Source organism: Gavia stellata, chromosome 13 (genome assembly GCF_030936135.1).
Source record: "Gavia stellata isolate bGavSte3 chromosome 13, bGavSte3.hap2, whole genome shotgun sequence".
Lineage (NCBI taxonomy): Eukaryota > Metazoa > Chordata > Aves > Gaviiformes > Gaviidae > Gavia > Gavia stellata.
In genome coordinates, this window is record NC_082606.1 from 16,311,425 (window position 1) to 16,332,517 (window position 21,093).

General features: G+C 48.7%; 1 protein-coding gene across 5 annotated transcripts in view; it reads left to right on the forward strand.

Annotated features, from left to right (window-relative positions):
• NTRK3 (neurotrophic receptor tyrosine kinase 3) overlaps positions 1 to 21,093 on the forward strand; it is a 215,799-nt gene that overhangs the window by 117,581 nt on the left and 77,125 nt on the right. For all 5 annotated transcript variants that reach the window (XM_059823721.1, XM_059823720.1, XM_059823722.1 and 2 more), the window contains one exon: positions 595 to 783. In XM_059823721.1, coding sequence (XP_059679704.1) covers positions 595 to 783 — 189 coding nt within the window. The remainder of the gene's footprint in view (positions 1 to 594; positions 784 to 21,093) is intronic.

The following is a 21,093-nucleotide window of genomic DNA, read 5'->3' on the forward strand; positions in this document are numbered from 1 at the left end:
GGAGGCAGCATGAGCTGAGCCGGATCTGCTCCAGTACATCATGGCTCCCAGGTATCAGCCTGACTGAAGGACTCTGTGTGTGTGCCTGGGTGAAACCAGAGGAGGGGAAACAAGATGGGCAACACATTGGGCAAGAGAAATAGTGTGAATATGGGTTTGGGGTGCAATAGATCTTCTTTGGGGGTGATGTTTCTCCAGTCTAAGCTCAGTTATGTATTCTGCGAAGCCTGTGATGCCGGGGTATACAGGCACCACAGTGACTGATCTATCTTGTGACAACCCTAGGAGACAACTTCGTGCAGGACTCACCTCTGATGTGGTGTCACCTGTAGCTACTTTAACCCCTGCAGGATTTTTAGCCTGGTACCCCAGAACCAGGAAAGAAAACTTGAGGTGTTTTCCCTGCCCTGTAAGCTGCCTGGAGAAACTAGCCCTGGGGATGGGACAACTCCCAGGAGTGCTAGGACAGGCATCCTGTCCAGGGGCTGGTGGTGATCCACTGCCGACCCGCAGTGATCCATACCCATGCGGTCAGCAGGTCTCGCGGGTCCCCTTTCCCCTGTTGTGCCTGACAGGTGTGTGCGGTGTTTGCAGGTCCTGTGGCAGTGATCAGCGGAGAGGAGGATTCAGCCAGTCCCCTCCATCACATCAACCACGGCATCACGACGCCCTCGTCCCTGGACGCTGGCCCGGACACGGTGGTGATCGGCATGACGCGCATTCCTGTCATCGAGAACCCCCAGTACTTCCGGCAAGGTCACAACTGCCACAAGCCAGACACGTGTGAGTGCCCGATCCGGCCGGAGGCCCCTGCGAGGACCAGGGGATGGGCTGGGGGGACAGGGGAAGGAGGGCGAGGAGGAAGAGGTTAAGAGGAAGAAGAGAAGGAGGTTTTTGAGGAGAGTGGGTCTTGGTATGGTCCAGAAACCAAAGTGAATCTCAGGTCTCAGAAATCACAACATACATGTAGGTGCTTCCAGAGAAGACTTTCCACTCTCACCTTCACCTCCCTTCACCCTCCCTCTGCCACCCACCAGTCACCTTCCCTGCCTTGCCTGAAAGTGCCATTTGAAGCTGAGCTCTGCCTCCTCGGCTCCGCGTGTGAGGTCCCAGGTGTAAGCAAGAGCTGCCTGGAAGTGTGGGGATGGAAGTGACCGCTGCCTGGCTGGGGAAAGCACATGCCTCCCCTTCCTCCTCCAGCAGTTTCCCAGCCATGGGGCTGCCTCCTTGGCTCCCCACTGGGCCACCGAGAAGCTCAGGACATGTGGTCATAGAAGGGGCAGATGCGTGGAGATAAAGAACAGGAGGCTTGGATGCTGGTTGTCTTGTTTTCATGGGCTTCTGTAAAGCTTTTGCAGCTTCCCCTTATAAATCTGGGTTGTGAACCGGGCTCATTAGACTAGCAGGTGGTGATCAAGTGGTCCTCTCCGTTTTGCGCTCCTAAATTCTGAGCGTAGAAGAAAAGCGCTGGGTAAAAGGATGCAGGGAGTGCCGCACTGAAATCGCCTCTGCTCTCCCCTTGGCTGCTGCTGACTCATGAGAGCAGGAGACATAACAGCCCCTGGAAACAGGGAGGAGGCCGATCTCCCAACCTGCAGAAACTCATTCAGCATTAAGTGCTTGGCAGGAGCGTGCTGCTCCCCGGACATGGCTCCTCCGGTCGGGATGGGGAGCTGCAGCTGCTGCTCCTGTGCTGTCCCTGGGGCAGCCCCTCCCGGGCTGAGCCGTTACCGCTGTGCTCCGCTTGCTGGAGTGATGGGGTGTACCCAATGAACATGCCTGGCTTTCCCTTTGATTTTCATTTTAATGTGCTAAATTTGGTCTGTTTGTAGAGAGGGGAGGAGGAGGGTGGTGATTAGGCAGGAGCGGAGAAGCTGAATGTAGCGTGTTTTTTCTGTGCCGTTAATTATATATTTTACATTTCTTATAGCGCCTGATCTCAAAATGATTTACAAACTCTGATGGCTTGGGGGGGGGGGGGCTCCCCTGCTTTATTTTTTTCCTTCCCTCCTGTGCTCTCTCGAATCCCTTTAATCTATGTGCTGACCATTGCAAGACGCAGGTGCTGTTGCAGCTGTGCAGTAGTGGAGCTTAAACCTCAAAGGATTAAGTTTTGCTCTAAGCTTTTGCCCTGTGGGTCTTGTCAGAGCTGGGTGGGTTGCAGGGGAAGTTGCTCACAGCAGGATTTGGCCTCAGAGTTTCATGGGGCTATTTGATTAGGATCTGAAGAGTTCACAAAGATGCTTGGGGGAGGCATCTGGAGCCGATCCTCCTGTAGAAGGTGCCACGGAGGTGAGATGCAGTACTAGTGACAACTGTGCACACTTGGAAATCCACGGCAAATCGCCACCTCTGAGCTCCAAGTTTCCTGGGGCTGTGAGGCAGTGGGGCTGAAACCAACCCCCCCCCACAGGCACTCCCTTTAGGTGCTAACAAGAGGCAAACCACAGCTGGATGCTAGCAGGCTGAAAGCCCTTATATTTTTTAGATCTGCTTGTCATTCAAGAGGCAAAACCCAGGCTTCGAGACCTCAGGCAGGGTTGGATTTGGTGTGTGTATTGTATTTTAGTCCCCAGGAGTTTACTTGGGCAAAACTTCTGACTTCACTGGTGGCTTTGCTTGAGGCTGGAAAGTTTCATAGTTCACCTTTTAAATTAACCATGCTTTGGGGAGCTTTCGCTGTAAGGGTTTTGTTTGATCTGATGTGCTCTGCTCAACTTAAACTTGAGCTGGAGAATATTTGTTGCTCCTGTTCTCCCTGTGGTTTTCATGCCAGAGAGTTTTTCTTTCCCCCTGTCCAGAGCTTGGACACAAACGCTTCTTCATTTGCTGTCACTTGTAGAGAGGAAAGCTCCTCTGGGTTGGGGAGTGCCTCGATACCCAGCTGAGCCTGTACTGGTGCAAACTGTCACTTCCCTCCTGCCACCCACCTCCTGCAAAGCCCCTATCCAGTTATGAGTAAAGGTGCTCTGTGGCACCCAGTGTCTCCCCTTTGCACAGAGGTGTTGCTAGAACAACATCTTCAGCAAGCGATTTCTCTCTCCATCGTGAGGATTTCTCCTTCCTTCCTCCTGCAAGCATCCCTGTGCTCTTGGACGTTGTCTGGTTTGAGGACATGCCGATACCCATTACTGCGCTGGAATGAGCAGAGCAAACTCTATATGCTTAATGCAGTATTAATAGTACATTGATGTGATATAGATTTCTGTCACCCTCTATACTAGCAAACATCGCTTATCACGCAGGGATGACAGATGTTTATTCCCAGCCACTTAGCTCTGCATAATGGAATTGCAGCTGAAATATGGAGAGCAGCTCCCTGCCCGCGGAGCTGCAGGCCCTCGTACCCGCTGTGCAGTGCTGTCCTGTGCGCTCTTCTCGTTAACGTGTCCTCAAGGAGATAGAGATGTGTTCCTCAGTGGGGATGTGCTGTCCTCGCATTGATGGGATGAAGGGTGCAGGAGCCAGCTCTCACCTCTGACTTTCTGGGATTTTTGCAGTTGTCTTTTACCCCCTTTCTGTTACTGCCTGATTTACAGGAGCAGGAGGGACAAGCTTGGCTCAGGGTCCTCTTTTCCTTCCTGACTGAGGGCTTCTCAAAGAGCCATGGAAGAAACTGCATCACCCTGTTTTCTTGTGGTGAAGCATTGAGTCTTTGAGAAGATGCTCCTCCCGTCTTTGCACTGTGACTCCATGGCATGCTGGGCAGCGGTAGGGTTTGCAACCAATCCTTGTTTCAGCCATCCTCAGCCCTACCTGAAGGGCTAACCAAAGAGCTCGGCAATGGGTATGGTCCAAGCACAAATCAATTTCAGAAGAATAAGCTAAAACAGTCTTTTTCTCTTGATCTTTCGCACATGGAAAAGAAACCTGCTTGGCAGATGTCAGCAGGAGGAGCGACAGGTTGTGATGAGTTTGCAGCTCTCTATATTTGGAAATAAACAGATGAGAGGAGAAGAATGGGACTTGTTGTGGCAAGCACTGTAGACAGAATATGTGATGAGAAGATAGGGTGTAGGACCACATGGCTTCAACCTATGGCCAGGGCTTTTGGTAATGCAAAACATGGTCCAGTCTACCCTCATTTGTGTCCAGAAAATGGCTATCAGTCCCTCTGGGCAGGAAAAGTCAGCTCATTACAACGGGTAGCTCCTGATCAGTGGGATAAAAGAGAGCATCGACTTGAAGTAAGTTCATGAAGCTGTTGGTAGGACATCATTTTCATATGTATGCTGCTTGGCAGTAACAGCAACTTTTAACTTTAGCTCCATCTCTTGATGTTCAAGATTTGAATTTGCGAAATGGGTAATTATGAGTAGCTGGAGATTTTTGTGGTGAAAGACTAATAATGTTTCAGAAGAAACATTTTGGAAGATTGTTTTACTTTAATAACAGTAATTTATTATCAGCACAATGCATCAGATGGAGATTAGTTCTTGGATCTGATCTCTCAAGCTTTACCTAAACGCCACAGCACAGTTTTGTAGTTGCTCTGTTCCTTCGTATTTCTTGTCTGACCAAAGAGGTCTTCTCAAGAATGACACAAATCAGAGAAAAAAAAATCCAAACCTTGATGGAGAAAATTAATCTGGAGGGCAGACGCTTTGCAGATCCCTGTCTGTCTCCCATCAGTGGATGCTCAGTTCCCATCAGTGCTGTGAAGCTAGACTTTTGAGGCAAGTGGTTTGATTTTGGTGGAGGTTGTCGCCAGACATGGCCAGAGCTGGTTGTGTTTTCCTCTTCAAGAACTGGCGCAGTCTGGGGACTGGGATGCATTCTCCACACGGGTGGAGCAGCCGTCCTTCTGTAGAGTCCTAATGAGGGTTTTTTTCAACCTCATTTATTACAGGCTGCCCTGACATAATTACATATTCGAAGTTAGTAATTACACATATTCATGCTAATTAAGTAATTAGATATAATTACACTAACTGTAAATACATGGTAATCGGCTAAAAAGAAGTACTTCAGAAAAAAACAAGGCAAATCACACAATAAAAGCGCCATCAGCACTCTTTCACTCAGTACCCTGTCTTTATCTTGTATTTCAGTGCAGTTTAAAAGGAACATTGTGGTCATTTCAAAAATCATATTTTTTAAACAAATAGCTTTCCTTACCTCTGTTTCTAATAGATCTTGAAAACAAAAATGGGAAGGATATTTACCCTTACTGCTGTAAATTCTTTGTGTTTGCCTAGTGTGTTTTGTTCATCCTGGGCATGGGAAGCTAGAAAGTACGCAGCATTTCTATTTTTGGTCAGTTCATGTTCCCATTTTTGCCAAAAGCAACAACAACATAAAAAGAAAGCCATAAATGCTTGCAGTTTCTTTTGGCTAAAAAAGAAAACTGAACCTGTTGGTAATGGAAAAGAGAAACTTTTCCTTCCCCGCCCCTGGATAAGAGTATTTGCCAAATATTATTTTCATGCAATATAAATGTGGAGCCCAGTGTGAAGTGACAGCATCACTGTGCTGCCCAGTGCCCAGCCTGGGTCCAGGCTGTACAGGTCTCGGTTTCTCCCGCAGGTCTCTGCTATTTCTCCAGTTTTTCCAAACTGTTCTTTTCCTCTTCTCTCCTCTAACATGAAAGCCCTGGGCTCTTCTCCAGCAGGACCCAATGCCCATTACTGCTCTGAAGTAGGCACTTGTGGGTTGAGACTTCTGCACTGGGGCTCCTCACTGTCTTACAGTCTTGTCCTTCTAAGTCAACCTGCATGAGATATTTCTAGAGGATTTAACGAGGACCTGTGAGTAGCTGTATTCTCATTTATGTGTGTTTTGCTACTCTATTCTGTGTGTCCTCATTTGTCCTAGCAAAGCCTGGGTTTTTGGCTTGGGTCTGTGGAAAAGCCCTGACCTCAACGCTCAGGTGCCAGTGGGTGGAAGGCATTGGAGGTCGCTGCAATGACCTTCTGCCTCCAAATTTCCCTTCCTTCTGGTTTGTGGTTGCCTCTCATAGAAACTGCTCTGAGCTCCAAGTGCTGATGTGAACATCCTGCAAAAGGTTTGGATGTTGAAGAAACCCTGCAGGCTCTGGCTGCCTGCTTCCAGAGCAAATGTTGCAGGTACCTGAAGAAAAGTGCGAGCAACAAAAATTACTGCTTCTGGCACCCCCTCGGAGCAGGAAGGAACTACTTCTGTGCCCAGCATCGCCTTCTCGTCCCCTCCTCCAGGCTGCAACATCTGACTAACAGGAGAGATCCTGTGGCCAGTGGGACTCGATCCAACCTTCCCAGCCCTCTCAGCTAGTTTTCCTTACCTGTGGCTACTTTATGCTCTGCGTCGTTTCATCCAACTCTGACAGAGCAAGTGGAAGAAATATCCACATTTTCCAGAGCTCAGAAGTCCAACCTGTGTTTGCAGAGGCAGAGTGCCCATCCCGCCTATTGCACCTGGACTTTGAGTTACAACCTCATGCTCAGTGAGTCAATCTTCAGACCTTCCTGCCACGATGGTGCTACAGAAATGAGAGTTTTTCAGAATGTTTTGGAAAGGCTGGCAAAATCTGTGGTGTATACCTTGCCCCTCAGCCAGCTCTGCAGGTGTTGTCTGGGTGATCGTATTGAGAGAAAGAAAAGCAGTGTGGGAGGGTGGGAAACATGGCTCTGCCTGGCCCCTGCCTGCTTTAGAAGGAGCTGCTGCAGCCGCCAGTGCAGCCCTGCCTTGCTCCAGATGTGATGTGTGTGTGTACCCAACTCGGTTTGCACACAAGCCAATTACCTCCTGCAGCTGCTTGGGTTTTAGATCCTATCTCTGATACTTCAGCGTGTGTTTACTGAAGAAATCTGTATCAACACCCAAGATCAAAGAGGGCCGAGCAGGCTCCAGCCCCTGCGTGGGGAAGCGACGCTGGCAGTACAGCTGTGGTGGGTAGCAACAAATTGTGCAGGACATTTCTGGTGATGGGGATCTTTTAGGAAGAGAAACCCTTAAATCAAGCAGAACATGGCTTTGGGCTGCTAATGTTGACCTGCCTCCAGAGAGGCTGCCCTGGTGATGGAAATACTCCTGGATACAGACATCAAAGAGTGGACAGGGAAGTATTTTCTTATACAAAACTCTGCCTGCTCCTCTGCACTAAAAGAATCTCCTCTGGACCATTTAATCTCAGTGTCTGTGGGGCCAGCAAGCAGGGTTGGCTCACCTGGAGTGATTTCAGAAAAGAAGCCCACGATGTGTGAATTGTCAAGCACTTAACAAGCCAGATGAGGGGAGGCCCCGAGTTGGTTTCCTCCTGGATTTGGAGTGGCTCTAACACAGCAGGCTGCTCTCGCTGCCTGGCAGCCTTGTCGCTGCATTAAATGGGTTGGGCCGGACTGCCCAAGACATGCACCATCTCATGGAGGACGTGTATGTGCACTCCTGATACTCTGTCTTTCATCCAGCCCCCTGCTCCCTTCACCGAGGGGCTCACGCACGCTCCCACTGCTCTTGCAGCATTCCCTGCCCTCCATGCATGCACCACCGTCTCTGCATACATGGGCATGTGTTCCCCACCTGCTCACCCATGCACCGTGGGATGGGCACGGTATAAAACACTTGTTGAATTGGCTCTTCTTGGGTTACAGAGAAGTGGGTGTTGGTCTCTTCTCCCAAGTGACAAGTGACAAGACAAAAGAAAATGGCCCCAAGTTGGCCAGGGGGGGTTTAGGCTGGATATTGGGAAAAATTTCTTTGCTGGGGGAGTAGTGAGGCATTGGAGTGGGCTGCCCAGGGAGGTGGTGGAGTCACCATCGCTGGAGGTGTTTAGGGAACATGTGGACGTGGCACTGCGGGACATGGTTTAGTGGGCATGGAGGCGTTGGGTTGATGGTTGGACTTGATGATCTTACAGGTCTTTTCCAACCTTAGTGATTCTGTGATTCTGTGTGATTCTTCACTCCCCATGGCTCAGCTTCCTGCATGGTGATACCTACGCACCGATAACCTCTGCCTCATGACTGATGCTGCTGAAGCAGACGTGGATTTCAGCTGAGTGCCTTTCCTCTGCAAAGACAGGGATGCCACGATGGTCCTGACCAGGCAGTTCTCCTGCTAGGGATTGCCCGAAGCCATCAAAGATGGTTGCGTCTCCAATTTCTAGTGGGTGTTCAGAGCTCGGTGGCACGGGCGTGCTTTTCACCCATGGGCTGGCATGAGTCGAGACTCATTGTAGCAGGGTGAGAGAAGAGGAGTGGGATGAAATGGGGATAAACCAGGTTTTCATTCCCTGCGTTATTGGCTGCGTGCCCAGGTATTGGTGCTTCTCACTATCCAGTGGCACTTGTAGTGCTCTTGACCCCGTGGTGCTCTTAAACCTGAAGGAGGTGTCCATGCCAGAGAAAGGAGGGCTCCGTTCATCAGCCAACACTCCTCGTTCCTGTGGTATCATCCCTGCAAGACAAGAGGTAGCAACACAGTGCATGACCTGAGGCTATTGCAAACTCAGGCAGCCCTGGTGTCAGGGGGAACAAAGGGGGTTCAAGAGCATTTTCCTAAGGGCTTATTGATTGTGTGAATTTTTCTGTGGGTCACTTTAAAAATAGCTGGTGTGTGTATGTGTGTGTGGGTGGAGTTGTGGTACTGATTTGTTTTTGCTGTCAGTTAAACATTTGTCTTGCTTTTTAATGAGTTTACTGCGGTTTATAATGCTTGGCTGTTGGGAAAGTATCTGGAGGCTAGGGTACCTCTGCGTTCCTGCGACAAGGGGAATGTGCCCATGGTACCTGGCTGTGGGGTACCCCTGAAGGCACCGGGACGCCCCAGAGTTTGCAAGGACATTGTGTTATGATGTTTTAGTTTAACTGGGCCGGTTTTCAGGTTTAAAATCTAGCTCTCAGAAGTGCGTGGGGACTCATCATGGTCAGACAGGAGCTGTCTCTCTGGTTATAAGATTGCAGGCTCAAATTTTTTGTTCATTGTCTGGTTAAATTACAATTCCTAATTAAAAATAGCTGCTATTGTTTAGGAGTTGGAGCAGTTTTGCACGACCGCACACACAGCAGGAACATTATTAGTAGCGCTGCCCTGTGGGACAAGAAGTACAGCTGAAGATCCAGCAATGAATCTGTATGTCAGGTTAAAAAAATAAAAACCTACCTTGAAGTGCTTCTTTTGGGCGAGACAGCCCAAAATACCCCGTTCGGTCCTGAAAGCTGGGGAAAGACCCATGTAAAAAGAAATTCTGCCTAAAGAGCTTCTTATGTCAAAGGGGACTGTTGTTTCCCAGACTAGTGTGGTGGCTGGCTCTGGGGAGATGGTGTGCACAGGCAGTGATGGCTCGTGTCTCCCGGTGGCACGGGGCAGGCAGAGCAGCATTGCTCTCTGAAGAGCGGAGCTTGATTGCTTCATGTATGATATAACAAAAATGCAGAAATTGTCATTCTTAGTTGTGGAACATTTCCAGCCTGCCTCAGCATCCTTCTGGCTGTCTTGCTCTCGTCAGTCGTGGGTGCGGACAGGGAGTGGGTTCACTATCGGTGGGGTTGGTGGGATGGAGGAAGGTGATGCTGCTAATGGAAGCAGCACTTCTGCTGGTGTGCTCCTGAAGCCCTGACTTTAAGCAGCTGTCTTGCACTGCGGTTAAGCGTAAAGCACTAGCCTTGTTGAACTTGGCGTGATTTACTGAAGTGAACAGACCCAGCTGAGAACTCAGCAAACCCATTTCCATGTGTAGCTGATGTAAGATTTGTACGCAAGTGTCTCGAGGTGAAAAGTACATTGAATTCACAGCATGTAAGGATTGCTCTCGATGCCCGGGCTTGTCTCCCATTAAGGCAGGGTTTATGGCATAATCCATTTTTAGATTCCTGCACGCTCATTCCTAAACAGACTGCAAGTTACCTAATGCTGAACCCTGCTTGAATCTGGGTTTTGGGCTCCCTCTCCCTGCCTCTACCTGGATAAATATGTTTAGGAGAGAGGAACAAACAGAGACACAGTGAAAGCATAAAAATTTCTGTATGTGTATCAATGATTGGGCTGTCCTGCTGTGTCCAGCTAAGTGTGCTCAATACAGGATGCAGTATGTGAACTAGCCATGACTTACAGCTTTGTGCAGACTTGGCTTTTCCTGATGTTAGTTCCAAGTTCCTATTTGTTGCTGATGTCACAGCAGAACCTGCCGTTCTCTGACACAGTCATGGGTCTGCAAAAATGTCACACCTTTCTTTTGGCTCTACTAACCTATTTTCCCTCAATTAATTGGAGCACTGAGTCTGAAGGTTACCATACCTACCTATTTTTTTTATATATATATGTATACACATACATGTTTGATCTGTTTGAAATGTACTGTTTTGTAATGTTTGGGCACAGGTTCTTATCTCGCTAATACATTTTAACAGGTTTTACGTCATCCTTCCCTGTCCCACCACCATACCTCCTTTTTTTCCCCTTTGCGAGGGAAAGGGGATCTATTTAATTTTTTTTTCCCTACAAGTATCTCTTAAATTCAGGACGAGCAGTCTTTCTGGCTCCCGTAATTGTGACTAGGAGACAAGGCAGCTAAGTCTCCTAAGCATATATGGCAAATCTGCAATTAGAAGAAAACACTGGAACAGAATTACTTCAGCCCTTGTCTCCCTTCCCCCAGCCCTTCCCACCCCTCCACCTTCCTCTTGCAGGATTAAGCTAAGCTAATCCTCAGATGAGCGAGATCTTTGGGAAGGCAAAGAAGCAAAGTAAAACCAAGGGAGGAGAAAGAAAAATCCTTCACACTCAACACTAATAAGGAAATTATGGGTGTCCTACATTATGAATTGGATGAATTTTTAATGGTTAGAAATGCAGTTGATTTATAATGCATCCATCCTGGACTGCAGGGCCTGTCGCCAGCTAATAAATAAATGACAGGCCCTTTGTATTAAAAGTATCAGTCATTTTACGTCTCTGCGCTGTAATTGATGTGGAGCATTGAGCAAGGGGAGATGACGGCCATCAGGTGTATACCAAAGCAAAGGACCTCATGCTTCAAGCCCTGCCTAAGGTCTTGATATACCAGAAAGTTGCAGCCCAATCTTCAAGTCTTCTTTCAGATGGGCCACAGATTCTGCTCTGCCCCATTGCTCACAATCCAAAACCAAAAAGAAAGAAAGAGCTTGGCAAAGGGCTCCGTGGTTTTGAAAGGTCATTTTAAGCCCAGCTTAGGGCCCTGTTTGATGTGTCTTATGGTCTAGGACAAGTTAGTTGCTCCCGGACAGCAGGAGAAGCTCCATCTGAGGTGGCTGTCCAAAGCTTCCTTTCTACATGTGGAAAAAGGTAGGATGCTTTGGGTCCGCCCCATGTTAGACACCTTGTTCAGGGTGGGGGAGATTGTGCTGTCTGTTCTCTTGACAGTCCTGGCTATTGGCGCAGCCAGGGCGAGGCTAGCTCAGAGCAGAGATCAGCATGAATTCATATGAATCCCACCACGAATGTTCACACTGAGGGCTGTGTTAAAAATAAATTCTGGGTAAATTCCAGAGATGGGGTGGGACAGTCCTGCTCTCATGCCAGATCCCAGCAGAGCCCAGATGTCAGGGGAACCTTATCGAGAGCACAGCAGGCAACTGAGTATTTGAGGAATGTGGCATATTTTATCCTTTTCTTAAGGAGAAGTAACCTGGCATCTTGCACCTCCGCTATTTCCTGGAAAGAGGCATTTCTTCCAGCCCATCAAAGGGCTGCCAAGCATCTTTATCTCCATTTTATGGATGAGGAGAGGCAGCTGGAAAGACATCAGTTTGCTCAAGGTCACACCAGGATGCTGACAACTAGCAGTCTGGCCTATGTTCAGCCCGCTGGACCAAGTTGCATGTTTATGAGTCGTCACCTGAAGTCTTTTGGAGTCAGGAGTTTAGATGGACAAACAAGTTCTGGGAGCTGTCAGCTGTATATTATGATCCCACAAAATAGCAATTCTGAGCTTTTCCTGCTCCTTTCCAGATAGGTTAGATCAAATTTTCCCTTTCCACCTTCATGGGGGCCGTGCTACAGTCTAACATGTTTCTGCTTTGCTCTTGACAAATTCTGAAGAGACCTTTCCTTGCTGACCTCCTAGGAGCTCTGCCGACTTTATTCCACCTAGGCATTGCCTTCTGGCCTGCTTGGTTGGAGTTGGAGTTGGAGTTGGTTGGAGCCCAAGTGCTGGGCTTGGAGGAAGAGCAGTTATTTTTTACCTTGGCTTTAGTTCCTGGCTGAAGAAATTTAGCAGGGAGCCTGGGATACGAGCTGTGCTGCCCAAGAAAAGTGCCACTCTCCAAGATGCAGACTTTCATCTTGACCTGGAGGAAGGAAGCGTTTATTGCCTTATTTATTACATTTCCCCATAGCAGTGTAAATACTATATCCATGATAGATATGGATCTTATGAATAATATAGAGATTTGAACTAAGTAATAGCAGTGTTTTTTTAATACAAGAGATTCTCAGTGTCAAGTAGTATTAATGATCTGTCTTGATGTGGTCTCTGCAGAGGGCAATTGCAAACCCCAGTTCTGTGAGAATTTGAGAAATTGGGGGAGAAGTCCTAATGTGCTGTTCATCCCCTCTGTTCCCTTTGGGACGCTCCAGAAAGAGTATCCTGTCTGCTGATTTTTTCTCAGCTTTCCCTAGACCCTTCAAGGATGGGAAGGCTAAGTGAGTTTTGGGAAAACAAATCCCTTTTGTAGGCAGGCTGGGCTGGGCTGTCAGAGGAGGCAACTTTGGGAGGAAATGTAATACAAAGATCCTAGCAGCTGCCTGTGGTCACTAACAGTTCTCCGAACATTTCTGGAAGAGTAAAATGATTAGTTACAGTGAAATGGCTGAATTCAGGCAGAGGTAATGATATTCTATGTCTCTGCCGATGTGAGTCTTGTCTCTTCTCTGTCTCTTCTTTCCACTTGCTCTCTGAAATCTTTGCGCAGCCTTGCTGTGGCGTGCTGTTAAACAAGTGGCTACGTTATTTTGGGGAGTTCTCTATGAAGTCCACTCTTTAGTGCCTTAGAATCTTTGGGGGTGAATTTAAGATATTAATAAGTATTAAGATTTAACATGTAATACTTCTTTGCAGTGACATCACCGTGGGGGAAGGGATAACGGGACAGTAATTGCGGGGTGCGCTGTGGGTCATTTTGTGCCTTGCATCACTCTTTGCAGAGAGCTGGTAGCCCGGCTGGCTGGTCCTTCTTGCTCCTTTCTGTAGGTGTGCTAGGTGCTGGTGTTACAGCTGCAGAGCTCTAAGGCCTCTTTAAATTAATGGAGCTGTCTGAGAAGGTTGTGAATGCCTTTTCAATTTGTTTTTTTCCCCCTAAACATAGCATCTCAAGCCTTGAATCAGGCTGTTAACCCTTTTCCTTCCTCTCTTTCTAGCCACGTTCCTCTTTAAGATTATTTCTTTTCCTTCTTCCACCATCGCCCTTTTAACAGGAACGAGGGCAGGGGAGACCTGTGGACTCGGAGGCCCATGTTCTCACGTTGTCAGTCCTGGAGGAGCAGGTCTTGCTGACCTCTGTGGGCTGTGTTGAGCAGGGACCGTGGGCTCAGGTGTTTCTTTGCTATAGGAATGGTAGCTCATTAACAGTCTGTGCCCTGCAGATAACTTTTATTGATCATCAGCTGCTTAATCAAAAACTCTATCACAGTTTGCTTCGATTATTCTTTTCCATCCCTTCATCTCTGGAGAATCAGCTTAGCTAAAGTTAATGTACTCATTATGCAGTTGGGAAACCACTGCCACAGACTGCTATGTAAATCACAGGTTTTAGGAGGGTTTGTGTCCTCCTTCCTGCATGTTGCAGGATGAATATATTTGGTGCATATTCCTCTGCTTGATGGGGTGAAACAGGCGCTGGTGGAGTTGTGCTGAGCTGGGTTTTGACCTGCCTGGAGTGGCAGTACTCACCTCCCAGCTCACACAGGGCACAGGCTCCACACCTAGATCCTCACAGTCCTGGTGTAGTGATGAACAGCACTGCTGCTACACCTAGTGCTAACCCACCGTCACCTTTCCAGAGATACGTGGTGGCCTCCACATCACCATAAATACCTACCAACATGTGCACCTGGACTGCTGGAGACCTCCGTCCCCGCTCGTAGAGGGATGTTTGGGTTGAAGCAGCTTTATGGATTTGTCTCTGCTGGTGATAGCTCTGCAGCTGGGTGATGAGGGCTTTCCTATGGGAGACTGAGCGCTCAGGAGAGGGGATGAGAGAGCTGGGACAGCGGATGACCTGTGTAGGAGTACTCTGAGGAAGAGTGCATGGACAGGGGACGTCTCAGAGATGTGAGATGGGAGGGGAGCTGGATGCCAAGCCATGATGGTGAAAGTCTACACAGCTGGACCATGTGTTTGGTTTTCATTTTCTGATGATCTCTGTGCAATGTATATATAGACACAGAAGTGGTGACTTACAGCAAAAGTAGGATGTTAAGTCCCCTATCTAAACAGATCTCAGCACTCCTGAAATCGGCACCTTGAGCGTGTTGCTGTTGGGCATTTTGCTGACACAGTGAGGGTCATGGCTGGAAAACTGGTCTGTGGATAGTGGCTTTACTCTTTTGGAAACCATCAGAGCTCCAGGGATGGGGAAGCGAGGAAGCTGTGCAGAAAGTGGCAAAGATATTTCCCAGCACTTGCCATGTTTTTAATGACCAGCTCGGAGAAGTGGGAGGCCAGTTTGAGTGGGGACACAGGGAGAGAAGCCCTGAGACAGGAGTGCTGTTTGCTCCTGCCGCTCCAAACTTATCTCACACTCTGGTTTAGCTTGATGTCCCGATATGATTAATTTTCCTTTTGTCTTCTAATGTTTGCTGCATAAAATCATTCTCCTTGATCCTATACGCTCTCAGGGCTACATATTCTGTGCTGGTTATGATGTTGCAATGACCTAATCTGATTGTGGAGGGTCGTGTCCTGTATAATGTTGTCTTGTTTTCTCAGTAGTCGATACAAACGCGATTTTATTTTCTTTGAAAAGAAAGAAAGTGGGGGCAGGAGCCCAGCATCCATGGCCAAGCTTATACCTGCAGCACTTACCTTGTTGCCTGGCTGTGATGGCACACGTAGTTCAGCCTGAATGGGACCTGCAGGCTCTTTTTGGTTTTTTTATCCTGATGGTGCTGAAGGGGGGAAAGGATGGAAGCTACAGCAGAGAAAGGCCCTCATTTGTAGCTGCTGGCACCTCTGATTTGCCTCAAGGAGTCATTATTCCAACGAGCTGGATGCCCTCTTGATGGAGCTTATCTCCGGAGGGGATGGTTAGCTGTGTCTGCCCATGGGACCTGGGTGAGTGTTTAGTTTTCTCCTTTTGTCTCCAATTAGATGCTCGGTCCTTTGTACCTCTGTGTTTCATCTGCCTCAGAGACCCTTCACCTGCGTTACGCCTCTGTTATTTATGAGTAGCTCAGAGGGGAAAAGGAGGGTCTGGTCTCAATTTGTGTGGCTCATTTGCATGTGAAATAAGCATATCATTTCAACAGCCCGGGTCCCCTGGCCCCGCTGGTCTCGTTCAGAGCGGCTTCAACAGCTCCAAGGCTGAGGCTTGGTGAGCGGTGGCAGGGCTTGCTCATAAACTGGAAGTGTCACTGTGTTTTTGCAGAGCTTGTTCAGAAGACGGTGTTTTTTCAGCAGCTTATAAAGGAGGTGTCAGCCCACTGTTTGGTCTGTGGGAAAAAGAACCTGCTTTTGCAAACTGAAGATTGCAGCAAGCGCTTAGCTCTGGCTTGCGGGCCATCTCTGCCAGCTGGGATTGCTGGTGTGGCAAATTATTCAGCTGATGGTTTCATTGCTATTTTCCTTACGGGTCCTGGGCTTTCTTCTGTTGTTCTCAGGCTTTTCCCCATTCTCAGCCCTGCCTCCTCCCGTCCTGTTGGGCAGTTCAGGGCTTTCGATTAAAAATGGATTCGTTGTGGTGACAGAGCAGGAGTCACTGTCAGGCAAAACGGACCATGATTTTGCAGCTTTAGCTGCGGGTGGGAGTTGAATGAATGAGTCAATAGATCTGTGTTCCTGGTGTGCCACCAAGCAAGCTCCCTTGGCTTGGGTCAAGGATTTAGCGGTGGCAGGAAGAGGCCAGGCAGCGGAGTGGCAGTGATCTGTGTGGCTGGGCAAGGACCAAGGGAATGGGATCGTGAGCCTGGAGGGCAGGAAGAGAGGGAGCAGGCTGGACATCGGCCACTTATGTGATCCTCCTTGGCAGGGTACCGGGTCTCCATGGGCCAAGCGCCTGGCACGGTCAAGCCAATGTCCCTGATTTGTTCTCGCTTTCGAAATATTTAATCAGAGAATTAAATATGAAGTCTCTTTAAGAAGAGACTGGCACACAGCAGCTGGCTGAGTGTTGCAATCAATGTATCCGCTGTGGAATGTTTCCTGCAGAAATATTACATCCTCTCTCATTTACTTGATGATCTTTAGGGTGAATCAATCAAAAGATGCCACACACGAATAGTTCAGCTTGTGATCCTGTGGGTGTCCATTATAGAGGCATTTGCTCCGTGTTAATGGACCTGTTGATTAACAAACAAACCATTGCTTGTTAAATAGAAAGCTGTTACTTGATGGCAATTGTTAGCATTTGCTTTTCTGCTGCCCCACCTCCCCTACGTACAGCTCTCACTCTGTGCCAATGCAGGTGACTGCTGCAACAAAACCCAGGTCTGCACTGCTGGAGAGAAAAGCACTCGCATCTCACCCAAGCAGTTATCAGAGGTGGACCTTCTCCTGGAGGTTGGAAAGGACAGAGAGAGACTAATTTGTACTCAGCATGTGATGTCACCACTGTGCGTCTTCTTGTTTTAATCGTCTTTTCTGCACCCATCTGCCTTGCCATGTAATGCCCCTTGGACTCCAGCAATGTCCGAGGAAGATCTTCCCCTGACATCCCCAACAGGTTGAGACTTGACAGCTCCTTGAGGAGTCTGTCTTGGGTTTTACACCAAGCTGAGTGCATGGAAGTTTTTATTTGGGTCTGTAAAGCTTCTAGTCTTTTGGAGCGATATTGTGTTCATTTCCTTTCTCTACAGCAGGGACATTTTCCTAGTCTCCACTTTTTCCATGTGAAAATTTGCCCATGTTACAGTGTTAGTTCTTGCTTTTCTGGCGCTAGCATGGCATGAACCCCAGCTAGCATTTTAAGCAGTAGAAGACCAGGATGATGCCCACTGCATAGAAGATGTCCTTACCTTTGAAAACTCCTGTAGCAACGGGAGTGGACCCAACCCAGTGATGATCAAAGCTGTGTAGACAAGGAAGCAGCATGTCCAGTGCTGCCAGAGCTCTGGTGTGGCACTGGAAACACGCTCCCGGACACAGCCCAGGACAGACCACCGTTCTGAGCCACGTAACACAGCTAATTGCAGAGGCAGTCATGCAGCAGGGCTGACCAGCCCACAAGGACCAGGGTTGTGACTGTGGGCTGTTTAACCTAATGCTGGTAGTTGCCAGCGTCTGTTCTGCTCTCTGGGAAGTGTGTTTGGATCCTTGCTGCTCAGCCGGAGGCTGTGGGGGCATTTGGTCATCCCTCGCCAGGCTGCTGGGGCAAAGCAGCCCCTGTTCAGTGTGGCAGGCCAAGCATCACTTCAGCCCATTGCAGAAGGAACCAACCATCCATGTTACTTGTTTAGCTCCATCCTTTATTACTACAAACCAACTCACCCAGAGCCATCCTCCCCACAGCTGGTGGGAGTCAAAGTGATGAGGCAGTTAGTGGATTAGGGCAGCAGAGTGAAAACCATTTGGTGTTTCTATCCTGATTCTTCTGGGTGCCTTTAATTAGCATGATTGCTCAGCACGCGATTTTGCCATGTTCTTTAGCTCCCCTGGTTAGAATAATTATTCCCCCAGCTCCTTTTGTTCCAATTCCTGATCGCTTACAAAGTCTCCTGTTAAAAGCCATTAAATCTGTAATGTAAAGTGAGAGTAAATGTTCAGCAGCGTTACGCTTTCAGCCCCACACGTGTGCGCTCACGCGCTCTCCAGCCCCTCTCCTGCACCCCTTTGCTCCCTGCCACGTGCTCTGTGCTGCAGCATTGCTCTCTGCTTTTCTCTCACACGCTTCCCCACCGGCCATCCCACGTGTCCCACATGCTGCAGGTTGTGTGCACACTCTCCCTGCTTTCTGCTGGCAATTTTGGTATCGCTCAGCTCGGTTTTCTCTGTGCACGGGCTGGTTTTGACACTTGAATTCATGCTTGTGGACTGTCATCTCTTACATTTTGTTGCCTGTGCAAATATGAAAGTGCCATTAGAAGTGTATGTTTTTGCATGTTTTTGCCCTGGTATGGGCACTTCTTTGAGGAGCAGCGTACATAGAGGAGGACATGTCCTGGCTGTGGTGGCAGGCAGGGCTTCTGATGATAGATGATGGAGAAGAGGAAAGAAATTATTTTTTAAGTAAAGCTGTTTCCCTTTTTCTCAGACGTGAAATCCTCTGGTGGGGGGAAAATGGGTTTTGGATAGTCACGATCCTGGGAATTTCCATGTTGCAGTGCCTCCCCATCCGGAGGCCTGGGAGCTCAGCCCCCTTCCCTGTCCCTCATCTCTGCTGATACTTGATCAGCACATGCCAATGACACAAGTGGGGCAGCCAGACGCAAAGGCTTGCACAGAATTATAAGGTGTGAAATAAGATTGGGCTGAAGTGCTTTAAATGCCTTGTGCATTTAGGTGAATTGATGTGAGAGGGAAGAGGGAGAGAGGGAGACTTATTTTCAGACCCCAAATGAAACTGGGTCAGAGAAGGGTCTGGCAGTCATGTAGTTTGTTCAGCTTGGAGCTGACTGCTGGAGCAAAAATTCACAGCTAGACCACTTGCTGGAAAAAGCTTGTAGGAAAGAAACCCTGGTCCTTCCTCCCTCCTTTGAATGGAGACTCCTAATTCACAGCCGCCACGCATTTTGGGCTTAGGTCTTCATTTACTGCCCTGCTGTGATGTGCCAGATCTTCCCCGCCCTGCAAAGCTCACCCTCTGCTGCGGGGTGGAGTAAGGTTCTCCTTGGACAACAGCAGCCCCCCCACAGCAAACCCCCAGTGCACTGCTTGGGGGGCTTCCCACTCACCTCACCTCTGCTTTGCTGGCTGCAGGGGACTTTCCAGGCATTTCATACCTTCTCTTGCAAATATATACTGTGTTTCACATGTGTTTGTGGGATCAAAGCCCTTCATCCCATCCTTCTGATTGAAGGCCACCACAAATACCTGCCACTCGTTTGGTGGGCAGTAGTCAAATTGTTCTGTAGGAGCGTCATGATCCCAGCGCAAACCTGTGTTCCTCTGCTTGCTGTCCCCTCTTCCCCTGGGGAAAGCACAGCCCTCCCTGTGCCCTGAGGTGTGTGTTTTAGAGCTTGTCACACACTGGCAGGTACCAAAACATGGTCTTGAAACAAAATCTGGAGCTGGGAGCTCTCCCCTGGGAAGACTAATGACATTCATCTGATATATTTTGGTGCAGAAGGCAACTTGTTTTGATAACCATCTAGTGGGGTAATTATCAAGAGAAGAAGAGTCATGGTGGCAGCCTTTGTTTCCAAAACAATCAGCAGAGTAGGAGCGCTGGAGAGACACAGATGAAGGACAATAATTCCAGACAATGCAGCATCCAAACAGCCTAAAAAAATCAACAAAACCTCATTCCTCGAGGCTTCCTGCTGCTCTCGCTGTGGTTTTGCCCTCAGCTCTTCTTGTTCCCATTTGCAACTCCCCTGTAGTGCTCGGTGCCTCCTTGCCTGCCGAGATCTCCCATGCTCCTCAGTTTCCATCCTCAGCTTGTAAACTCCACTAAATCGCGTTTCCCCACAGGATGCTCCTACTGACACTTCAGGCTCTCGGGCTTGTACCGCTCCTGGGCTTTCTGGAGGGCAGCTCTGGCCTTTCTAGATGACATAAGGTATTGCTGGAGCAGATGGCAGAGTAAAGAGACTTGAGGGAGCTAAGATTTATCCTGGGCCTTGATCAGCTCCTCCGCCAGCCTTCTGAAGAACAGGAGAGCATCGCTGGCACTGCCTGGGCAGGGAAGGTCCCAGATGCAGGCTGCAGCAGTTGTGTGCTTTCCTGTCCACAGTGTGTGTCTCCTTTGGTGACTGCTCTCATACCCTGGCCATCTGGCTTTACCAAGTGCTTCTAGACCCCAGGTCTCCTGGAGAGGTTGGGAGCCTGAGAGCTGGGTCTGTTCCCTGTTGAGTGCCCACAACTGGCATCGTTTCCTCTGGGGACCTTGGAGAAACTGTGGTCCTGCTCCGTGCCACTGTTTTGCCATCTGCGTAATGAATATAACAGCTCCTGCCTCCCCAGGGAATGAGCGAGGCGTAACAAATTAATGTTTATGAAGTGCTCTCTGGCTGAAAAGAAGTTTGCAACAGGGCTGTTGCTGTTCTAACTTAGGGGCTTCCTTTGCTGGTTGGCTCTTTGATGTGGCGATCTGTGGTACTGGTGGATCAGCTGTACCATAATTGGCATTAATCAGCAATTAAGGAACACGAGCCCAACCAGATTCTTTCCCAGTGGATATTCATTTCTGGGCAGATTAGTCAGTGGTTTCAATAACTCTGTGTAAAACGCTTAGGGTAACTATTGCTATCTGAAGCAGCTGGGGAACAGAGGCGGTGTCAGAGGGACGCAGATACCTGTCAGGCAAAGTGGAAATGAGAAGCTCTTGTAACACTGCGCACAGTGCTTAAATTGGCAGCAGTCTGAGGGCTGACTTGAAAAAAAAAAATTAAAAATTGACGAAAGAATATATTTGAAAACCGAAGTGAGGAAAATGATGTATTACTTGTTGGGATGGGATCTTTCATGCCGGGTCCCGCGGGCTTTGTGGAGTGCAGAGGCAGAGAGAGTGCACGGTGGTGAGAAATGCGGACTTGCGGAGGCAGGGGGATGCGGTTGTTCCTCCAACGTAGCGGTGGACATAGCGGTGCAAGCACACAGAGGGACAGAGGCAGGGCAACAGCTTGATAATGCCCAGGATGTCAGCCACCACCAAACTCTCAGGCATATTGCAAACACTTTCCTGCAGCTTGTTCTTATGGCTGACCTATAAATGCCAAGAGTTTTGCCCTGCACCTTTGCATGGCCGTGGGTGTTGCAGGGGACAAAACAGCCATCCTCTTTGCTCAGGTACCTTCTCTCTGACCCAGTATGATTTAAATGAGGCA